General features: G+C 40.3%; 1 protein-coding gene across 1 annotated transcript in view; it reads left to right on the forward strand.

Annotated features, from left to right (window-relative positions):
- Positions 1-17,191, forward strand: part of Impg2 (interphotoreceptor matrix proteoglycan 2) — a 59,843-nt gene extending 42,652 nt beyond the window's left edge. Inside the window, exons 11-19 of the mRNA XM_036203434.1 lie at positions 1,038-1,123; positions 4,797-5,100; positions 6,274-7,562; positions 8,450-8,669; positions 11,126-11,336; positions 12,937-13,125; positions 13,423-13,621; positions 14,177-14,256; positions 16,431-17,191. Coding sequence (XP_036059327.1) covers positions 1,038-1,123; positions 4,797-5,100; positions 6,274-7,562; positions 8,450-8,669; positions 11,126-11,336; positions 12,937-13,125; positions 13,423-13,621; positions 14,177-14,256; positions 16,431-16,443 — 2,591 coding nt within the window. The 3' untranslated portion in view covers positions 16,444-17,191. The remainder of the gene's footprint in view (positions 1-1,037; positions 1,124-4,796; positions 5,101-6,273; positions 7,563-8,449; positions 8,670-11,125; positions 11,337-12,936; positions 13,126-13,422; positions 13,622-14,176; positions 14,257-16,430) is intronic.
- The last annotated feature ends 6,705 nt before the right edge of the window (positions 17,192-23,896 follow it).

Here is a 23,896-nt window from a genome sequence, read left to right on the forward strand (position 1 = left end):
TGCAAGCAGGCTGAAAGAGCCAGATGCCCAGCCCAGAAACCTCAATACTAAGTTTGACCTTCCACAGCTGCGGAGATCCCGCCATGGGTCATAATGAGCAGATGGGGCTGGGATCGTAAAGGAGAGGGAGACTACTGTGAGTTTGGAGGGTAGAATGGTCTTCCTGTCACCCCGGGGAAAAGCTCGCTTTCTGTATTGTGCCAGCATCATTCATCAGAGACAGAATTCTGATTTATTTGCCATTATTGTTTATTTTCTGTTTGCTTTGCCACGATGCCTTCACTTATGGGTCCTTTAACCTTTAAAACTTCCAGCATAATGTATTTTACTGAAGTGAGAAAATAGGAAAAATATAAGTTGCTAAAGTGGAAAATGAGAAACATAATGATGCCTTAAATTATTTATTTGAGTGTGCTCACACTATAGTGTATGTGTGGAGGTCAGAGGACAATCTGTGGGAATCTGTTCTTTCCTTAAGCCATTTGGATCCTGGGGGTTGAACTCAGGTTGTCTGGGCTTGGCAGCAGGTACCTTACCTCCCACTAAGCCATCTTGCTGGCCTCAATGATTCATTTTTAGAGGAAGAGGGTAAGATACATTAAAATGTAACACTCTAATTGATCAAAGAATGATTTATGAGTTATGAATCCCTGAGACCCAGGACATGTTCTGCAACCCTCCAGAATGTTTATAGACAATTGAAAGTGACATATAAGAAACAGGACCAAGGTACAGAGAGGGATTAGTTGTTTAAAAATTAGCTTTTGCCTTATTTGAGCATGGTCTCATGAAAGCTCAGCTTTTGTGATTGGCTGCCCATCTGCCTTGTGTTAAGGAATTCTAAGTTTGGCTTGCATTTTGTTTATACACTAATTCAATCGGGTCAGGGTTTGAAGGACCGAGTTTTGTGAGCACAACACCTTGCTTAGGCCATGTTAATTTGCTGTAATGCCTGTAGCTTCTTCCTATAGTTGAGTGTGTGTATGTGTGCTGGTGAATGTGTCTCAAAAGTGATGTTTTACATTGTCTTTCCTCAGTGAGAGGAGTTTTGCTCCCCCAAATAGAAGACATAGTTTGGAACACCCCGAGTTCAAGCCTTCAGGTGACAACATCTGCTGTTCTGGTAAGCCATTATGCCTCACCCCAGACCTAGCCCTGAACCCCCTCTCCTTTGCAACTTCTGCTGCTTACTTTGGCCTTGAGCATTGACCTCACTGCTCCCATTTCAAATATTCTTCTGCATGTCCCCGAATCTTTAGTAACAGTGGTCAGCTCAAGGGGACCAAGCGTTGGTTCAGAAACCTTAAGCCTTCTAGTGGTTAAATGAAGTTTGAATTGCCAAGCACCACATGTGGTAGAAAAAGTATCTGTTGCTCATACTTGTTTGAGGTTAATTAAACTGTAAGTGCCTACTGAGTTCTTTTTAAGTTACCCAGAAATAGTTTTTTTTTAAATTAAATAGCTAAGACTACAAGTCGATGTTCATAAGTACAGAGTAGACATTTTTATTTCAAGGATTATATATTCAAGGAAGTTGTGCTATGGTAGTAAAATAATGTATGGAAGGGGAAAAGATGAAGATATTGACTAGCTGAGAAATAAGAGGCACCCTACAGCTAGTCCTTCTTTGAAGTGAATTTTGTTTATTATTCTCTTATGTGTGTGTATCCATAATGTATGTGGGGGGTGCACATGAAGTGTGGAGATCAGCAGACCAGAGTTGGTTCTCTCCTGCATTGTTGTGGGGCCAGGCCATTGATCTCAGGCTGCAGGCTTGTGCAGCCAGCATCTTTACCCAGAGAGCCATCTCACCTGCTCACAGCTCTCCTTCTAAATTGGAGCGAAACATTTCCATCTGCACATAAACAGAATGGAATGACTCTTCCCTTTTGTTCTTACCCTCCTCTTTTCCCACCACATCCCTATTTTCCATTTCACTGCTAGGGAGATCTCGATGAGAAAAGAAAGACTTCCTCAAGTGTGGTTGAATGCTACCAAGGACCATAGGAGGGCTCCCTGGGTGTGGATGGTAGTTCAGTGATCTCTTGTTAGCACAGGGACTTGGGGCGGGGTGAGGGGCACTCTCTTCACATCCAGCAGCCACAGATCGTGTTCTTGCTTTCTTAAAATGTCTTTTTTGTTTAATACCAGATGTTTGAAATTGTTGTTTCTTGATATTAGAACTCTAATTTAAAAAATTGAGATTGACATTGTATCATTCCCCTTTTCCTTTCCTTCCTCAAGCCCCCACCCTGTACTAACCTCGCTCTCTCTCAAATTCATGGACTCTTTCTTTAGTTGTTGTTACACACACACACACACACACACACACACACACACACACACACACACTCCTAAAGACACAAACATAACTTACTCAGTCCATAGACTATTACTTATATGTGTATGTTTTCAGGACAATAGAAATTTAGAAAACAAATTCATTTGATCACTGATCTGTGTAGCTATCTGTTTTACTGGGCGCCTTACAGTGAGGCGTCATACCCTTCTCAATGAGTGCTCTATTAGAGAAAGAATGGTTTGAGGATACTGACATCAGATGGCACATTAGTTAGGTGTTTGCTTACCCATCCATTCAAATATATTTAGTTTGTGCTTTTTATGTGCCAGGTACCAGGGAAACTAAACTGAATAAGGTGTGGCCCTCTGCGTGAGAAGTTCGCAGACGGGTGGTAGACAGATTTCTAAACAAATAAGATGACGTACTGTTACGGGCAGTTACCGGAGATGACCACTCAGACACAGAGCAGAGCCAATTAAGTCTTTATTCCACCCAGATGGGACCACACCCAAGTGTTTGGGGACCAAGGTGTGGCCCTGAGTGTCCAGAACATTGGGATTTTAAAGACAGAGACCTCTTCCAGGTGTCTCACTCAGCAGCTGCAGGGGGCTTTGCAGAGTAAGCAGTTTGAAGTTAGCAGCGCGGGTGTATACAGAAGCTAAGTTAAGAGGTTAGCCAGCGGGAGCGAGGTTCTCCACCAATAGGCAGCTAAGATGAACGGATAGCTGGAAGAGATTCTGCACAAACAAGCAGTTTTAACTAAGGCTAAGATAAGTTAACTAGGACATCCTGACCATTGATTCATAGAATAGAGTTGGCTAGTTTTCCATGGAATTCTACATCAAAGAGATAGGTTCTACTTAAACCTGGAAACGGCTTCAGCGAGAACACAAGATGGAGGAACCTCTGTCCTGTCTTGCCCCAATTACAATAGCTCCTCTCCTGAAGTCCGTCCAGGGTGTACAGGCAAGGTTACCCTCAGCCTCCTTCTAATCACATCATCCCAGGCTTCTCTAACCACGGGCGAGTTGTGATGGTATTTTAAAAACATGATTTAAAGATCTGGGGATGACCATAAAGGTCAGTCTATGAAGTGCCTGCCGCTTAAACATGAAAATCTTAGGCCACATTCTCAGTAGCCACATAAAAAAGTGGGTGTAGCAGTGCTCATCTGCAACATCTAGTGCTAGAACAGGGGTGCAACAGGGTCCCCAGAGCTCGCTAGTCTAGACAATTTGAGCTCTAGGTTCAATGAGAAACCGTGTCTCACACACTAAGGTAGACAGTGATAGAATATGATACCCAGCATCAACTTCTAGCCTCCGCATCTCACCTACTCCCAGCTCCAAAGATACAAACTAGTCATTCATTTGAGAATGGCTTCCAGCTCCCCCTTCACACAATGCATTATCCCTCATACTGTATATTTTACTCTAACGAACTCAGTTTATTAGAATATTGGACTCCAGAAATGGGAGAGATGGTTCAGCAATTAAGAGCACTTGCTACTTCTTCAGGAGACCTAGGTTCAGTTCTTAGCACCTGCATGGCTGCTTACAACGATACTCAACTCCAGTTCCTAGGGATCCAGTGCCTTCTCTTGACCTCTGTGGGTAGCAGGCTTGCATTTAGTACACTTACATATGTGCAGGCAAAACATTCATTCACATAAACTAAAACTAAAGAAATCTTTAAAAAGGAATATTATATACCAGGCTAATGTCCAGCATAGATTAAAATATATAAGCTCCCACCAAATACCATGACTCTTTTACCTATTAATATAGAGTATGTTTTCATAAGATTAAATAATTAGCATGTTCAAGGGTTGTATCTCTGTCTACTTTCTATTTCTGAAACCAAATGTTGAAGTAAGATTATCATTATATTAATAAAAAGTTGGGAGAAAGAGAAAAGTGTATTTTGTTGCATGCATATATCACTAAAAAGTTGGGGAAAGATATAAATATAAAATTGTTGCATGCAACCATTTCATAGGTAAGTCTTTTTATTTGAGACAGCCAGTCCACATTTCGATATGGTGACATTTTACATAAAAAAATAAAGGCCCCTAGTTAAACATCTTTCAAAATGATGAATAAAATTGTGAATTATTCCTTCCCACTGTGGGTAGTATGCTTAAGTCTTTACTAAAAAGTTCCATATATTGCTAACTTCTATGTATTTAAAGTCATTTAAGCCAAACAGATAGAAGGAAATGAAACACCCAAAGCCAGAGAAACAGTATTCTCTTCCATGTATTTATTCCCTTTGTTTGGAGTCTTCTAGATATGGCATTTCACTCAGTTCTTTTCCAGGTGAATTTTAAGAGGCTACACAAGTTTTCTGTAAATTTTCAAGCTAATAACTAGCTGAACTGGATTGGATTCCAGACTATTTCCTTCAAGAGGTCTTGTGTTTCTCCTATCCAGTATTTCACTTCTATGTGTTTCTTTTCTCCATGATATGATTTAGCCTTTTTCTCCCTCCCCAGGATAATACCCTTCAAGCTGAATGGCTCTCAGCAGATGAATCCACCACCACCAATATTTCACCACTTGATTTCAGCGCTGGTCCTCCCTCCACCACTGGCAGGGAACTCCGATCAGAAAGTGCTTTGGGTGATTTAGTGTCTACACCTACATTAGCCTCTCCCTCGAAGGTGGTCCTCAGTTCTTCCCCAGAAGTTTTAGAGGGTAGCAGCTTGACTCTTCATTCTGTTACTCCAGCAGTGCTTCAGAGTGGCTTGCCTGTGGCTTCTGAGGGAAGGACCCCTGGATCTTCCGTATTAGAAGATGGTGAGAAACCTCCATCGATTTTCATGATTCTTTACTGAGTCAGAGGGCAAGGGCTTTGAAGAGATTATATGAAGAGGAAAACATGGTAGCATTCATTAGGGAGACAATGTCTTGGGAAACGTATGTGAGAGAAGAATAAAATCAGATTTAATTAGTCAGACTGGAAAGTGAAAATCATTGTGTCTTAAGAAATGGACTTGGGGGAGTGGGGTGGAGATCAATTAAAAGATACCTTGAAGGTCATATTGAAGGATCCATAATTAAATTACTATAAATACTAACAAAGAACTTGGCCTGTTTGAATGTAGTGAACTGCATCAAAGAAGATTGTCTTCAAGTATATTTAAGTTATATACATTATATTCAAGTATATCCTAGTAAGATTAATTATGGGGGGAAATCTAAGTATTTTAGGTTATAGTAATATTGGGAAGAGTAGAATATAAACTAGGAAAGCTGCAGAGAAATAGAGAGGTAGAAATAAAATTGTTAATCCTCTAGGTCAGTGTTTCTCAACCTGTGGGTTGTGAGAATGACCTTTCACAGGGGTTACCTAAGACCATCAGAAAAACACAGATATGCACATTATGATTCATAACAGTAGCAAAATTACAGTTATAAAGTAGTAATGAAAAGAATTTTATGGTTGGGGGTCACCACAACATGAAGAACTGTACTAAAGGGTTGTTGCATAGGAAGGTTGGAAACAGTTGCTGTGAATGTTGTGGGATGGGCTGTATGTGTGAAAGAGATGAATAAGGACCCATAAATAATGGGTCTAGAATTTTGAACACAAGGGAAATATGAAGGATGAGGACAATAAACACAGAAGAGAAGCAGAAATACAACTTCCAGAAAAAAACTTCATAAATTTCCAGTGGGTTCAGTGTTTTGTAATATGATTAATTCTTTATTTTCATTGGAAAAAGGCAAGTGCTTGAGGATTACTTCAATAATTAAGTCTTTACCTCAGAGGAGTGCATTGTATTTATGAATGCTTGTCCCATATTATGATTGTATCTTTTTGTAGTGTAGCTATTAAGATCAGCCATTGTCCCTGGTAAGTGGAGAAAATAGAGAGCTAGTTTTACTGGAGAACTAGGGTTTCATTTTGTAGATTAACTAATGGAAAACACTAGTTTTTCTTTCTTTTCTTTTCTTTTTTTCCTTTAGGATTAGCCAGTATTGAAGAACCAGAAGATGCTTCTGTGGATGTATTGCCTTCAAGCTCATTAATTCAACCTGTGCCAAAAGAAACAGTACCACCTGTGGAAGACTCTGGCATGGCTTTCTTGACATCCTCACCACATTTGACCTCTTCTGTCATAGAAGACCTTGCTAAAGACATAACTACACCTTCTGGCTTGGACTCCTTGGTTTCCAAAGTCACAGACCAGCTGCACATGAGCCCATGGTTTCCAGACACCTCTGAAGAAAAGGAATTCAGTTTTGAAAGTGGTTTGGGCTCTGGGTCTGGGAAAAATGTGGATATGATTACTTGGCCATGGAGTGAGATTTCATTAGAGAAGACCACTGAAACATTGTCAAAGTCATGGCCTGAAGATGAGTATGAACTCTTGCCAACTGAGGGTATAGAAAAATTACATATAGATGAAAGAGTAGATTCCACAGAACAAATGATTGAACCTTCAGAACATAGGTATAGTGATAGATCCATAAATTCTACAGAGGAAGAATCCCTTGGTAGATCTACTGTACCCATCTTTGTAGAATCTGCGACCCAGTCCACATCTCTAATTTTTTCCAAGCACACATCAGATGTACCAGACACTGATTCTTACTCAGTTACCAAAGCGCCCTTTTTACTGGTAGCTACGGCAACCTCTGCTTCCACTGAAGAAACAGATGAAGTGAATACCCCACTCAAGGAGGATACAGTACAAACAGAGTCATTTAGTCACAAAGGGCTTCACAGTGAGATTTCAGTGGTGAAGCCAGATATGCAGCCTATGGGGACCATATTGCCAGAATCAGATATAGTTTGGGCAAGAACTTCTTCTTCCTTAGGGAAATTGTCCAGAGACACATTGGCAAGTACACCAGTGAGCACTGACAGGCTTTGGTTGAAAGCTCCCATGACACAGTCCACTGAATTGCCTCCAACAACCAGCTCCACCCAGCTAGAAGATGAAGTAATAATGGGTGTACAGGATATTTCATTAGAACTAGATCGGGTAGGCACAGATTACTATCAGCCTGAGCTAACCCAAGAACAAGATGGTAAAGTTGGAAGCTATGTGGAAATGTCTACAAATGTTCACTACACAGAGATGCCTTTTGTGGCTCAGCCCACAAAAGGAAGTGACTTGAGTCACACCCAGACCTCAGGGACACTGGTGGTTTTCTTTAGCCTCCGAGTGACAAACATGATGTTTTCAGAAGACCTGTTTAATAAAAACTCTTTGGAATATAAAGCCTTGGAGCAAAGGTTTTTAGAATTGGTAAGCACACACTGTAAAGCATTAGCATTAGTAAATATTACGTGAATCCCTCCCCACCCTCAGCACACCAGGCCAGAGTCCAGAGAAGTGGTTTTCCTTGAGCATTGATTTTCTATCATCAGGTAGCATCATGGATTTGGGGTCACAGGAGAACAAAAGGCAGGTGAATTCAAGAATTGGAAGCATAAACATGGCATCAGGGTGATGTGACAGGTTAGATGCTGAAGATTATATGCCAGGAATTCCAAGAGTGAAATAAAATATGAAAGGAAACCTCAAGCTCATTGTGAGACCCATCTTTTGTGGATGTTCATATCTTCATTGTTGGGGCCTTCAGTGAAGCAGAGTGAAGAAACTCTAGGCCCTAAAATGGTTTATGAGTTCCATAAAGTTTCTAAATGCCATTGTGAACATCTCTTGATAGTCTTAATTTATGCATCAAACCATTCCTAGTTATTGATTTTTTTAGTTTATTAGTATAAAATAAAGGCTTTAATTTTGGCATTTTATACATACATATGATTGTACTTTGCTCACATTCATCCCTATATTACATGCCCTGTCCATCATCACCTTCCCAATAGTCCATTTTATCTTCCTAAATAGGCCTCTTCTGATTTTGTCTTATTTGTATATACATCTAAATGTATGTACATTTAATATGTGTACTGTTAAATCTAGTTATACATATGAAGAAAATTTGATACTTTACTGTCTCCTGCAGTGACAGAAGGTTTTTGCATTTTGTTGAATACATACTAAAAAGAAAAAACTCACACGAGCATTCTTTTTGTTTGCTTTTGTATGTATGTCTTACTGTCTTTCTGGCATGTATTCAACAAAACGTGAAGCGTTGGCAGTAAACGTGACTGTTTTGTCATTTGCAGCTGGTTCCCTATCTTCAGTCGAATCTCTCAGGGTTCCAGAACTTAGAAATCCTCAACTTCAGAAACGGCAGCATTGTGGTGAACAGCCGAGTGAAGTTCACCGAGACTGTCCCTCCTAATGTCAACAATGCCATGTATATGATTCTGGAAGACTTTTGTACCACTGCCTACCAAACCATGAACTTGGATATTGATAAGTACTCCCTGGATGTAGAATCAGGTAACCACAGTGCCTATCATTTGAGGTTTCTTAGACGAATCCAGGAGCTATTCAATGTTGTGTGTCTTCTTTTTCATTGAGCCAAAGGAAATCTGATACTTGTATGAGGGTGTTCTTGTTTTTGTTTGCTTGCTTGCTTGGTTTTGATAATTTTAAAATTTCCTTTTGTTGGGGGGCACTGTAGGGGTGAGGGGAGAATGTGGGGAACTGGAAAGTGAATGGAATTGGGGTGCATGATGTGAAACTCTCCAAGAATCAATAAGTACTGTGTTAGACACAGTTCCACATCTTGAAAATTAGCAAAATAAGTGTTTCAAGGGAATCTCAAATGTTGAGGACACAATGGTACCTTTGTTATTTACCTCCCATTTCCCCTTCTAGACATTCTTTCCAGCTCTCTTTCATTTATCCACTAAACTTGCTTTTGCTTCATCTTTATGTTGTCATGACCCTAAATGTCCTTTCTTCTTCCAGTAGATGATATATAGATAAGTAAACACTTTAAGTTTATATATTGATTCCCTTTAAATTTTATGTAGCACTAATTCCAATTGGTCTTAATAAAAACCTGGAGTCAGGTATCAGGGTGAAAGCTGAAAAGAAATGACTTCCAAAAAATGAGAGAGATGATAGAAACAGCTGGGTGCCTGGACAGTCACCCAAGATTCCTCTATAACATTGAGGATGAGGGGCATCCATCTTTGGCCTACAGGTCTAGCATATCTGACAGACTTATCTGTGAAGCAGGATTTTCTGAAGATCCTTCCTACCTCATCTTGGCAGAATTCGACAGTCCTTTCTTTTGTGTCCTGCTTGTCCTACTTGGACAGCATACTGTCAGCAGTCAAGGCAAAGGCACTTTCTTGCTCAGTGCCTAACTTTTGCCGCAAAGAAAGTAAACTCTATATGGACTTTTGTCAAAGGAACCTATGTTATTAAAACATCTTAAATGTCATATTCTGTAGATTTCTGAAGTGTTTGAAGACCATATGTTTACCTAAAATATATGTTTGATCTTGAAAACATATTTAACATGACTACAAATTTAATTGTAATAGGTGACTAATTACTAACCTGCATTTTTTTTATTATCCTAAATAGTTTATAATAATAACTTTCAAGGACTAGCAATTTGCATTACATTGTCAAAGAAGCTGTACAGGTATAATACCTTGAACAAGATTAGAAATGTGTGTACAGTATGTTCTAAGAAAAATAATCTCAACTTTGTATCAATATACAAAGATCCATATCAATGTAAAATATTTAAAACAAGTAGTTGCTTTTAAAAAGTAGATTCAATAATCTACTTTAGCCCCCCCTTTTTTTCTTTTTTTGAAACAAGAATGCTGAATCTAATCTCCTTTGTTCAGCTTTAATTTTAACCATTACCAATAACAATTTGTAACCAACCACCCTAAACAATGGCAAATATCCATAGCCCATTGAATGACCCAAAACCACCCACACTCAGTGTCTCCAAAATTTTTGCTTTCATTAATAAAGGGATTCTATTCAGTACCCATTGTATATGCTCTTATTTTTAATTATGGGTCAAAATTAGATTATTTTATGATTACAAAGTTACAAAGTAATTACTAAGATGTGAGGCAAATACCCAGGGAATACACAGTGGGATCCTGCTGTGCAGTCTGTCCTAGAAACTGCCTTGCATGTTAGATAAGGTTTTTTTTAAAAATTTTTATTTTTCCGGAGCTGAGGACCGAACCCAGGACCTTGTGCTTGCTATGCAAGCACTCTACCACTGAGCTAAATCCCCAACCCCTGATAAGGTTTTCTGTATATCATCTTTAAGCTCCAGACAATGAAAAACATTTACTGATTTAAAAAATATTAATTTCTCTGGAAATGAATTTTTACTAATTTTCAGTCCTTTCTATCTTAAGTTAATAGTCTCTCATATAGATGTCTGAGATCATCTCCAGCTATTATCTCTATTTTCAATATCTCTGCCATTGCTTTTCTATTTGCTGTCCACCCATTGCTACCCACTATGGAAGAACGTGTGGTGGGACCATGGTAGAGCCATCCATGGTTAATATCTTATATCACATTTGACTTATATCCTTTTCTCTTACCCTGTCGGTGAAACAGCAAGTTACAGAAGACAAAATATTGTTCAGAATGGCCAGAGGAGGCACAGGAATGATGTTCTTTTAGATTAGTAGGTTCTGCAAATATAGATCACTCCCAAGGCTATTCTAGGATATCCTCATCCGTGAGGAGATCACCATTTTTTTCTAGGCTCTTTTCTTATCCGATGGTCTCAGCATGGATTAGGCACACAACTGTGTATAGAGTAGAGGTGATGGTATATTTTTATGATTCAGGTTGGGGATTTTCCCATAGTGCTTTGAGGAGAAATTTTCTTCATGTATCTCAGCTCCTGTGCTTTGACTTTCCTTATATTATTCTCTGGCTTTTTGATACTTTAGGTGATGAAGCCAACCCTTGCAAGTTTCAGGCCTGTAATGAATTTTCTGAGTGCTTGGTAAATCCATGGAGTGGAGAAGCAAAGTGCAAATGCCACCCTGGGTACCTGAGTGTGGATGAACTGCCTTGTCAAAGTCTTTGTGATCTACAGCCTGACTTCTGCTTGAATGATGGAAAATGTGACATCATGCCTGGGCATGGGGCCATTTGTAGGTATGTTGCAATGAAAGATTTTGGCTTTAAAGGTTGTATATGTACTTTCAAAGAAAATAGATTGACAGTGTAATTGTAGGGTAATCACAATAATGTTTATTATGTCTGGCAATTAGATGGACACTATCTAATTCTCATGTGAAGACTGGGTCACTCAATAGGCCTGAATTGCATACCCATTTAGGTTATTTTATGCTGTTAGGAAGTTGTCAACTTTTTTCTGAATGTGTCCTGCTGGGAGTACTTGGATTAGCTGGAGATCTTTGTAGGCTGTTTTCAGTGGGGATGATGAGATCATCACTATTTAGGTAAGATTTATATGTAAGACCAGCACTTTACATATAAAAGTGCAGAAGGTGCTATCGTATCCTGATTAGATTTTATTCTTTTAAGATTTATTTTATTTTATGTATATGAGTGTTTTCCTGCATTTAAAGATATGCATCTTATATATGTCTGGTGCCCACATAAGCCAGAAAGTGTTCGGTCCTTTGGGATTAGAGTTATAGATGGCTGTGAACTGACATGTGGATTCTAGGAACCAGATTCTTATGAGCCATCTTTCCAACCCCTTGTGTTAATGGCTTTGTGTTCCTTGTGGCATACTGAGTATTCACGACTAAAGGAACACAAATAGCAAGGTTTCAACGTGATGGCAAATGTGTTTGCCTCTGAGTCTGATCTGTTTGTAAAGGGAGAACCACCAAGGGAATGGCAGACACACAGGACAGATAGACTGATGGCCCTTTGCTGACCCCTGCCTTCAAATAAGCAAAAACAACAAAAATTATATTGACTTCCCAGCCACATGTAACTACAGATGCATGGCTGAAAGAGGAAGGGAATGCTGGGAATAATCAGGAGGAACATAAATAAGATGCTACTGTGTGAATGTAAACATTGGCATAGGTAGCCCAGACAAGAAAATAGCTGGAGATATTCAAATGCTTTTATACAAAAAAGTGTAAGATTTAACTAGAAAACTAATAGTAATTAGAGTTTCTTGAAGGCTAGAGAAATTAACATTATTTTGCAAAGCAATGATTTTCTTACTATTCTGGTTATTGAAGACATTTTTGCACTAGTCTGTTGACTCAAAACTTTGAGGATCTCTGTAGGGTGGTGAGATGACATGCGCGGTGTTAAAAGTTGTATTCTAGAAGCTGTTAGTAACTGCGACTGAGTGGTGTTATCTTCCTTCCTGGGCATGTATTTGCTATCTGTAAATGAGAAGACTGAGTGTAATATTTCTTTAAGCCTTTCATATTTTAACCAGCCATTTAAAAACAGTTGTTTAAGATCTACTGGTCTATGTCAGGCGTTGTGCACAGCCTTTGATCATATATGTTCATTTAACTTGTATGTCAAGGCATGTTTTCTTTCCCTGCTTTGCTGGGAATGGAAGCCAGGGTTTTATGTGCACTAGGCTAGGCAAGCACTATCCTACTGGGCTCTAGCCGCAGCATTCCCTTCAAGTCCTTAATGAAGATGTACATGATCAGCATTCATATATCCACCTTTCCCATTCCACTGAAGGTTCTGTTTGCTATCCTCTTGAGCAGAGTGACTCAGATCTTGAGTTTGGTGACTGTTTTTACAGATGCCGGGTTGGTTCGAACTGGTGGTACCGAGGCCAACACTGTGAGGAGTTTGTGTCTGAGCCCTTTGTCATAGGCATCACCATAGCCTCTGTGGTTAGCCTTCTCCTTGTGGCTTCTGCTGTCATCTTCTTCATTGTGAAGATACTTCAAGCTCAGAATATAAGGAGAGAAAGGCAGAGGTCTACCAGGTAAATAAGGAAAGAGCTTCCTAGTGGAACTGAGCACCTGTTTACTCATTGCTTACTACATGCCAAATACTGGGCAAAGAGTGTCAGGTACTGTGGGGAAATAAATATGATGAATGAAACAGGGTACAGTGATAACACCTGAGACTTGTCATGTCTCATAGTTCCCCTGACTCCACATCTATGCCCACTTCCTTTTCCCTAACAGAAACTTTGTCCCAGAAAAATAGCCTTTCGCATAGTTGAGCATCCAGAGGCACTCCTTAGTCAGTCATGCATTTCTTCCTGTGGTTCCATCAGGCACCCTGACAGCCTGTCATCTGTGGAGAATGCTGTGAAGTACAACCCTGCATATGAAAGCCACTTGGCTGGATGTGAACAGTATGAGAAGCCCCACAGCCAGCACCCATTCTATAGCTCTGCTAGTGAAGAGGTGCTTGGTGGTCTGAGCAGAGAAGAAATCAGACAGATGTATGAGAGCAGTGGCCTTTCCAAAGAGGTAGGAGACTTCCATTTTCATCACTGCATCGCTGGTCTATGTGAGCTTGTGTGTGGGCATGTGAGCATACACATGCACCTCAAGAAATGATGAAGAATATGTAGGTTAATTATTGCCTGATGTATGCAGAGGGTATTACATATTGAGCTGGTCCTTAATTTCTTATCTGGTGACTTATTTTTCCACAATTATAAAATTCTCTGTCCTTTATTCATTCCTCTCTTTGGAATATATGTTAGAGTTAGAACAATTTACATCGTATCTATGTAGAAATAGTTTTCTTTTCTTTTTGCTGGTGCTGGGATGTGAACCCACGGCCCTGTGCATGCTAAGCAAGTGTTCTATCACTGAGCTACGTGACCAGCCTTAGTTCATGTAGTATCTAGAACACTATAGGTAGAGTCTTCTGTTTTCCTAAAGGGGGGTGGTTCTTTCTTCAGCTCTTTCTTGGGTAGCCCAGAAGCTCACAATTCCTTATACTAATTAGCCCCCCTTTACAAGGCTGCTGGGGTTTTCCTAATGCAATACATAGCCCTTCTTTCTTCTTTGTTCAAGGAAATTCAAGAGAGAATGAGGATTTTGGAACTGTATGCTAACGATCCCGAGTTTGCAGCTTTTGTGAGAGAGCATCAAATGTAAGCATTGCAGCGGTCCAGGACGCTGGGCCTTAGTGGCTTGCCTTAAACTAATGCTGTGAGCATAAGCATTCATTTTTAATTACCACCCATGTGTCAGGGGTCTTGCTAATGACTAACCTTTATGAATTTCTTCAGAGTTTGTACTGGTCCATAGAGATTATCTCATTTAAGTCTTCAAATGGCTCCATAAGATAGATGTATCGTATGTGAGAAAGGGAAACCTTGGAGAGATGGTATTGACAGTTAATTAGCAGAGAAGATTAAAAACCAACTCACATGGCGTTGGCCTAGAGCTTTGAGTAAGGTTATCATTTCTCTCTTGCTGCATAGATCTCACTGGTAATCTGATGCTATACAATATCTTTCATAGGTGGTTTCTATGGAGTATCCGTAAGTCTCCCATCCATTGGCACCTTACAGACACTTGCAGTAGGCATTGAACCACATGTTTTATTAAAGCGTGTCCCCCTGCTGTTATCAGACTTCATTCTCTCTCCTTCCACCTGTTGTAATCATCTACCTCGGGCAAGTGTCTGTAATTCCTTAGCTTGGTTTTGATCTCCAGGATTTACAATTAGACAGAGATCACAAAGAAGTGAAGAGACCCTAGGGGCAGTAGCTGACTGCGGTGGGCGACACTGCAATTATATGTTGGTGTTTGGTCATTCTGGTTCCTCATGGATGGGTTCTAAGCCAGAGCAATTCACATGTCTTTTTTTTTAAAAAAAATAAATAGGGTCAGTATAACCGCTGGGGTCTTGAGCAGAGCTCTTGATACACAGGTCCTTCACTCAGAGCCTCTCCCGACCAATGGGACACACTGCCACCGAAGAGACTGAATAAGATGATTTGTCAATTTCATCTTCATGGCGGCAATGCTTCTGAAGATCTCTCTGAGAAGGTGTCGACAACCTCGCTGAATGCTGTCACACCAGCAGCAGCAGTAGTTGCCTTTTAAATCAGAACAGCCGCTCATGTCTGCAGTGCCAGCCAAAACAAGGCGCATCAATCCATTTTAGCAGTAGCTGGTAGGAAGAATATGAATGTGTTGCATTGTTTCCCAAGGCTCTCTCTAAGTCCTTCAGAGATACTGGCCTGAGTGTGTTTCCCCACTTAAAAAGGCATCAGACCAAGGTCTGAAAAATACATGCCTGTAATCCCAGCACCTAAGAGTTTGAGGTCAGCCTGGGTGGCTTGTGGTATAATCCTATCAAATAAATAGTAGCAAATGAAATATATCAGCTTTAGGTCAAGATAGTAAAAGAAAGGATTCATCCTAATTAAGGATGATGACCACATGCTTTGGTTTCTTCTGGTGGGCTGCACAGTGTTAAAGTGTATTTAAAAAATCCGAGAAACAAAGGTTTAACTAAGACTATCCTCTGAAACAAAGGACAGTGGATACAGACCCTGCAGCCTTAAGAGGGGTGCTCCACATGGGCGGAAGGTCACATGAGGCCCTGCCCACCTCTGAGGGATCATGGGTAGTTAAGGGTTGCCTTGGGAGGGATGTCATTCACTTCAGTGATCTAACCAGTGAGGAGTTACTCACATTCCGATAAATAACTTCCCACTCATGCTCTTGCAAGCAACTGTAACTCAACTCTGTGGCAGACACATAAACAGAAAAACAGATGGAAATGGGAGGGGTGCTATTGGAAGAAGGGGTTTGGTGGGAGTGGGGGGGTATAAGAGGTGTGTATGTGTGTGTGTGTGTGTGTGTGTGTGTGTGTGTGTGTGTGTATGTGTGTGAATATGATCAAAACACATATTTTGTGTGAAATTGTCAAAGACTAAAAAAGTAAGAAGAAAAAGAGAAAATGTAGGGTTGCTCTTAGAGAGCAGGTGGCATTGAAAATATTTAGGCACATGCTCCAAACACATTTTCATTCTCCACTTTCCTCGCTACCAAGTGGCCCCACAGTGTGTTAAAGGGTTTAATTTAGGATTAAGTAAAAACATGTGGCATTTGTAGAGGTCTGGAAAAAATTAGCAGAGTGCGCATGCACTCACACACACACACACACACACACACACACTCACACACACACACACATACACACACACATCTTTAAAGAAAACATAGGAAGCTTGGTGATACACTACAGTAGAAATATATTTCAGTACATTATTGCTTTTCCAGTTAACTGCTCTTTATTTTCTCATGGCAGGGAAGAGCTTTAACCTAAATGCCTATTTTTGGACACCAACTAGAAGCTTGGAGGAGATGGAGAAGGCTTGTTACGTCTGCTGTATAATTAACTTGGAGTGTGAGCGTTGATGGAAGAAGAGTTTTTACTGAAGAACAAATAACAAGCGTGGGACACACTTCTCATCCCAGCTGCAGCTTCGGGTTTTGGAATGTAGCAAAAATTGTGACAAATTTTATTTCTATGAAGATCAAGAGATGTGGCTAAAGAAATTTAAAGCGGTGTGAATTGTGGTTCTAAAAACAAAAAAAAATAAACTGGAACCACACCAGAAACCTAAAGGCAGACGTGGGAGCTGGGGCTGCTTTGCCTCTGCCTCTGCCTCCTTGAGAGTGGCTCTCAGAACCCTGCTCTAGGCTTTCTCTTGAGAACACAAGGTGAGACTATTACAAAAAGGAGTCAAGCTTAGCGAGCCACTGTTTTGTGACATATTTGTTAAAGTCAAATGGGATGGAGGAGGCTTTGAAGTGATTTTAGTATCAAATATCCACCTAACTAAAAATTAGACTTTTGGAACAAATGGCAGGATTAAGCCATCTTTAGCCGTAGTATGTCTGCCCTCCTTTTGAACCTTCCTGAGCACAACAATCAAGACCATAACATTGTTAGTTATGTCAATACGGGCCACAGTTCTGCCATCAACTTGATGCACCTAAGATGAAGGAAACTGAGGAATTGCATCCATCAGATTGGCCTATAGGCATCAGTGGGGGCATTTTCTTGATTACTGGTTGATGCAGGAGGGCCCAGCCCAGAGTGGCTCACGGTTTCTTCTTCAAGCTCCTGCCTTGAGTTCCTGCCTTGGCTTCCTTTACAGTAGACCTGTGAGCCAAACACATTTTTTCAATGTTGAACAACAGTAACAGAGAAAGCACCTGACTATGATCCCGTTCTTTAAGCTTTCAGAAGGAGTACCCAGGAATGAAGTATGCATGGTTTCCATTAGTCTCAGACAAAGTTAATCGTGTGGGCATTGAAGGGGTGAGTGTTAGATCAATAACATGACAGACACTCTGCTTTGCAGGTGGACTGACAGACAAAGTCATTACCTAGGTACCCTGACTGCTTCTGAGGTGGGACAGTCCCAGGCAATTCTAGGATCTTCTCTAGTTCCTGGTGTATGAATTTGGAAACAATACTTGCCGACCTCACAAAACATCAGTGAACTCATTCTTTACTTCTTTGTGTAAAGCTGTTGTCTAGATGAAATCCCACCTACCCAAGCAGGTCAAAGCTTTCATTACAATTAAGATATTCTTAAAATTTGTCTAGGCTGCAAAAATCCATACTTTATAAATTGCAATTAAAAAAGGAAGTTTTTCTCTTTTTACTTATGGTTATTTTGAATAAATAGTTTGGGGAAGGTAAGGGCAAAATAATCATGGTGATTAATTTAAAGGCACACAGGCAAAAGATCATCCTTAATTCAAGCAGTTTATGAGGACACCGTCATGTTTGCTCAAACTATTTTAAAGTTTATTATTTATTTTGGACCAGGTTTACAATGGCCACCAGATAAATACCTGGTTCACTTATTTTTCTTAAGTTGGTGATTGTAAGTTTCACTAGTTAGGAGATTAGCAAACACTGGAATAGGGAGAATGGACAACCTAGTATAAGAAAACAGTGATTTAGGAGACTAACTTACCTTCATTAAATGGAAAGGTTTTAGCCAAGAAAAATATGGGTCAGTTTTTTCCCCCCTAAAATGTTTCCAATGATTCCCAGTAGAAATAGGTGGGGCCAGCCTTCATTAATAACCCAGCTGCAGTGAGTCAGGATTCTAGCTCATTCTATTCCCAAGTGTGCATCGATGCAGAAAAATGATGTAAAGGTTACAATCCTTAAATCGAGAGCATTGTGTCCCACAAAGTTCCCTGTCAGGAAGTGGTAAGATGGGAGGATATTATAACATAGTAGATGACATAAAAATTTGCCTGGAAAATTCTTTGACTCATGCATTTTGTAATACAGACTGTTCTTATAAGTCAATAAGAGACAAGTGCAGCCCCATGACAGTAAGCCACTAAAACACTTCTCTCAACTACATAGTTACTACTTCAGTCTAGGCCAAATGATTATGAATCCTGAATTTTTTCTCTTGTATTTGATTAATTAAGGGCATAGTTGGGAAAAATCATGGTATAATAGACTACAGGTATAATTATGTGTCTGGACTACTTGATGATTCCTAAATAGTAATGTGCATATCCTAATATATAATTAATATTGAGTATGGTTAGTGGCATACTGTTCTTTTTCATTTTATTTATGACAGTTTATCCAACATGTGATCAAACAAATTGAATTTACTATACTGCTTTCTTGAATGTTTATAGTCAGTCTTAATATTAGTTTATTAGAAATAAAATTTAAGTCCTTATGTATGTATAAGAATCCTTTGATTCTCATGTATATAACCATGGTGTATCCATTAGTAATAAACATGTCTTTCAAGAACTTGCCTTTCCTTTGTCAATGGTATCACTTAACAACAATTGAATTGCAAGCACCATTTAAAGATATCTATTACGTGAATGCTTTGAGGAGATGAAAATGACCCTTTGATCTTAATAAATGAGATTAGGAGGATCAGACATGAATTTGGAGGCTGGTTGCTGTCTGAATTTTGTTGATAGCTAATGACACTGAGTCGTGACTTGGCTTCCACCAAACTTTACTCTTTTAAATGCTTTCAGTTTTTCCTCATATGCTTAACTCATCAATGGAACCAAGACTGATAAGTAATTAAAGAAAGATTAGGTGGGCTGGCTACTACCAGTCTTTCGAGGAGAGGAGCAGTTGGTGATCTGTCTAAAGAGAACAGACGCAACACAAATATGGCCACATGGGAGAGGCAGGGAGAAAATCAGCTAACGGTTATCTGAGCAATTACTTTCTCATGTGCTGGCAACCAGAACCCTCAGTCTTCAGGCTTTTCTTCTTCTGTGTTTTCAGAATGTCTTGCTGGCATGAGGACATGAAAAAATCTAAATAAATGTTAGTAAAAGGGAAGAAAGGTGGTTTTGATTAGAGTTCAAGAACCATGTTGAAGAAACACAAGATGTGTGCGAGAAATAGGCCCAATAAACATCTGTTGCTTGAATAATTTGTGACCCAATTTTTAGGATAGTGAGTAATAGTCAGACTTTAAGCTCTGATCAAGGCCTGGAAAAGCTCTGAGCTCATACCTCACCAACCTGGCTTAATTTCTGGGCTTTTTGAACTCATTTTCCATCCAAGCTAGTCCTTGATGAACTGGGACCATAAAATAACATTGAACTTGTCACTCAAACCTCACATCTTGTATCATGCCCAACCCCCTTTCTTATTAGAATGAGTGACTCCATGAAAATGTAAAAAAAAAAAAAAAAAGTTGTTGAGGATTCAGTCTTTTACAAGTTATACCAAATCGTATGTGGGTTTCTGGAAAAATTTCATTATCCTCAAAGAGAGATTCCTTGTCAATATGGTACTTCATCTTGGCAGATTTGGGCAAGAACATTTTGGCACATGGACATTTCAGTGAGCCACTAACAAGTCCCCACATTCCTTTCATACCTTTCTGAGCTATTACACACTTTATGTTTTAATACTCACCAAGACTGAGTTGTGACCTTTTAACTTACACCATTGGTGTCCCATTAAAGAGAATTCTTTGATCTTGGAGTCATGTCTTACTCATTATTTTGAAGACTGATGTAGAACTGGTCTATAATAATGATTATTATTTCAATGGTCCTGAGATAGTCTGCTATATGTAGATACCAATTTTATGACTAGCAAGACAATTACTAGTTTGTATTCAAGGAACTCACTAGTTAGACCTGTTTTATAAACTAGATACCTTTATAAACTTTGGTCTAGTTTAGAAAACAGTTTTAAGAAAGCAGAGATTTAAGAATATTTTAAGAACTAAGATTTACATGTTTATAGCTGTAGTGTTTAGTGAACAATCTACTGTTGTAACAGAGTAAGTATTTTAGAAAGATCTAACAGTATGCATTGGATTACAATACTCAGATGAAGTAACTATGGTAGTTAGAATGCAATTGGCCCCCATAGGCTCATAGGGAGTGGCACTATTAGGAGGTGTGGCTCTGTTGGAGTAGGTATGGCCTTGTTGGAGGAACTGTGTCACTGTAGGCTTTGAGGCCTCCTATGCTCAAACTTGCCCAGTGACATAATTCACTTCCTGTTGCCTTTGGATCAAGATGTAAGACTCTCAGCTCCTTCTCCAGCTCTGAATCTGCCTACATGCTGTCATGTCCCACCATGATGATAATGAACTAAACCTCTAAACTGTAAACAAGGTCACCCCAATTAAATATTTTCCTACATAAGAGTTGCTGTGGTTATGGTGTCTCTTCACAGTAATAGAAACTAAGATAGTAACCTTCCTGAGTTTTTTTTTTAAAACTGCACTGGTTTTTAACTCACAAAATAGGGATGGAGAGATAGCTTGTATGGGCAGTAGAGCTAAGATCCTAGAAACATGCTTGTGACAGGGAAGGGTAAAGATTGGGGTGCTTCTGGGGTAGGAAATAATAAAATTGTATGAGGCATATAGAAGACATTTGTTTAATGCTGTGGATATCGCTCTGTACAAATAAAATGCTGTTTGGCCAGTGGCTAGGCAGGAAGTATAGGCGGGACAAGAGAGAAGAGGATTCTGGGAAGTAGAAGGCTGGAGAGAGACACCGCCAGCCGCCGCCATGAGAAGCAACATGTAAAGACACTGGTAAGCCACGAGCCATGTGGCAAAGTATAGATTAACAGAAATGGGTTAATTTAAGATAGAAGAAGTAGATAACAAGCAGCCTGGCACGGCCATACAGTTTATAAGCAATATAAGTTTCTGTGTGCTTTCTTGGTTGGGTCTGAGCGACTATGGGACTGGCGGGTAAGAGAGATTTGTCCTGACTGGGCCAGGCAGGAAAACTCTAACTACAGTTTAATCTTTAAAAAGTTTTTATTGTGGGACCTTTACCCACCAACCCCACAGTTCCCCAGAGTTTTCTGGAGTGTGAGCAGCAGGAAATATTAGATAGAAGGATTTATAGTGCGGAGATAAACAGATAGAAAATAAAGGATAGCCTCGAGAGGGCCTGGAACCTTTTCCAACAGGCCCTGGAACCTTTTCCAACAGGCCCTGACTGTCTCTGCCCCAGGGTATTTATAGAATCACCAAGGGGTAGAGCAAAAGACCTCCCCTCAGCACAGCCAAATGCAGAGCATCTCAGACACCTGCACTCAGGCCTGTGGTCCAATCTATACAGAACTGCTGGGTAAAGCCACTAGGAACCTGAAAATGGGCTCCCACATTTTGTAAATTGCGATTTTTTATTTACATCTATATTGTGTTTTCAGAATAAAATACAGGCATCCCTGAAAGGACATGGGTGAATATATGACATGAGGTTTATTGTCCTGCATATAGCAGTGGCTGGTTTGAGTTTGTAGGTTTCCATGAGGAGATTTTTAGTTCTCTAATTTGAGGTGTACAGAATCACTGGCATCCTGATGTGCCAAGGAAGGACCCTAAAGAGAGAAATCTTCATGCTGAGTTCCTCCAGGACTCTCTGCCCCTGATGCCAGGCATAATTTTGGAAAATCTCTTTCATTTTGAGTTCCTAGAAAATAAGTGTTAGCTTTGGTCAGTGTTAGATAAGGGGGAAGCCTAATGAGGATTGTCCCAGTTAGTTTCATGTCAACTTGACTGAAGCTAGAGTCATCAGAGAGGTGGGAGCATCACCTGAGGAAACGCCGCCACAAGATCTGGCTGTGGGCAAGCCTGCAGGGTATTTTCTTAATTAGTGATTGATGTGGGAGGGCCCAGCCCATTGTGGGCAGTGCCATCTCCGAGCTGGGGTCATAGGTGCTGTAAGAAAGCAGGCTGAGCAAGCCACGAGGAGCAAGCCAGTAAGCAGTATTCCTCCATGGCTGCCACTGGAGGCATCAAGTCCTGCCCCCAGTTTCCTGCCCTGCCTGAATTCCTCTCCTGACTTCCTTCAATGATGGACTGGGGAGCAGAAGTGTAAGCCAAACAAACCCTTTCCTTCCAAGTTGCTTTGGTCATGGTGTTTCATCACAGCAACAGCAACCCTAACTATGACAGGGATGAAATTGCTGCTGTAAGAGCATCAGACCTTGCTTGATGAAACAGATGTTCACTATTTTTTATCATAGTGACTTAGGTTATAAATAGTTCTGGCCTGGAAGGTACAAAACATATGGAATTTTTCACAGTGTAAAGAAAAGCTAAGTTAGAATTATTTGAAAATAGACAGTTTTTTTTAAAAATTTAATTTCAAATTTTATTTTTTTATACGGATATTTGTGTTTTAATTTTACATAACAGCCATGGGTTCCCCTGTCTTCCCCCTCCCACCCCCGCCTGCCCCCAACTCCCCTCCCCTCCATTCCCATCTCCTCCAGGGCAAAGACTACCCTGGGGATTCAGCTCAACCTGGTAGATTCAGTACAGGCAAGTCCAGTCCCCTCCTTCCAGGCTGAGCAAAGTGTCCCCACATAAGCCCCAGGTTCCAAACAGCCAGCTCATGCACTAAGGACAGGTCCCAGTCCCACTGCCTGAGTGTCTCCCAAACAGTTCAAGCTATTCAATTGTCTCACTTATCCAGAAGGCCTGATCCAGTTGGGGGCTCTACAGCTTTTGGTTCACAATTCATGTGTTTCCATGAGTTTGGCTATTTGTCCCTGTGCTTTTTCCAATCTTGGTCTTAAGAATTCTTGCTCATACAATCCCTTCTCTTTCTCGCCAATTGGACTCTTGGAGCTCTCCACCTGGGGCCTGGCCGTGGATCTCTGCATCCACTTCCATCAGTTATTGGATGAGAGTTCTAGCACAACAGTTAGGGTGTTTGGCCATCCGATCACCAGACTAGGTCAGTTCAGGCTTTCTCTCGACCATTGCCAGTGGAGGTATCATTGTGGATTTCTGGGGGCCTCTCTAGCATTTTGCTTCTTCCTGTTCTTATGTGGTCTTCATTTATTATGGTCTGTTATTCCTTGTTCTCCCTTTCTGTTCTTGATCCAGCTGGAATCTCCTGCTTCCCTAAGCTCTCTTTCCCTCGAACGTTGCCCTTCATCACCCCCACTCTCATCCAGGTTGTTCATGTAGACCTCATCCATTTCTCTGTCATTGGGCGATCCCTGTGTCTTTCTTAGGGTCCCATTTTCTAGGTAGCCTCCCTGGAGTTGTGTAGTAGTCTAGTCATCTTTGTTTTACATTTAGTATCCTCCTATGAGTGAGTACATACCATGTTTGTCTTTCTGAGTCTGGGTTACCTCACTCAAGATGATATTTTTTCTAGATCCATCCATTTGCCTGCAAACCTCATGATGTCATTGTTTATATAGAATGGAAATTTTCACAGTGTAAAGAAAAGCTAAGTTAGAATTATTTG

The sequence above is a fragment of the Onychomys torridus genome, chromosome 12 (genome assembly GCF_903995425.1).
Source record: "Onychomys torridus chromosome 12, mOncTor1.1, whole genome shotgun sequence".
NCBI classification, from domain to species: domain Eukaryota; kingdom Metazoa; phylum Chordata; class Mammalia; order Rodentia; family Cricetidae; genus Onychomys; species Onychomys torridus.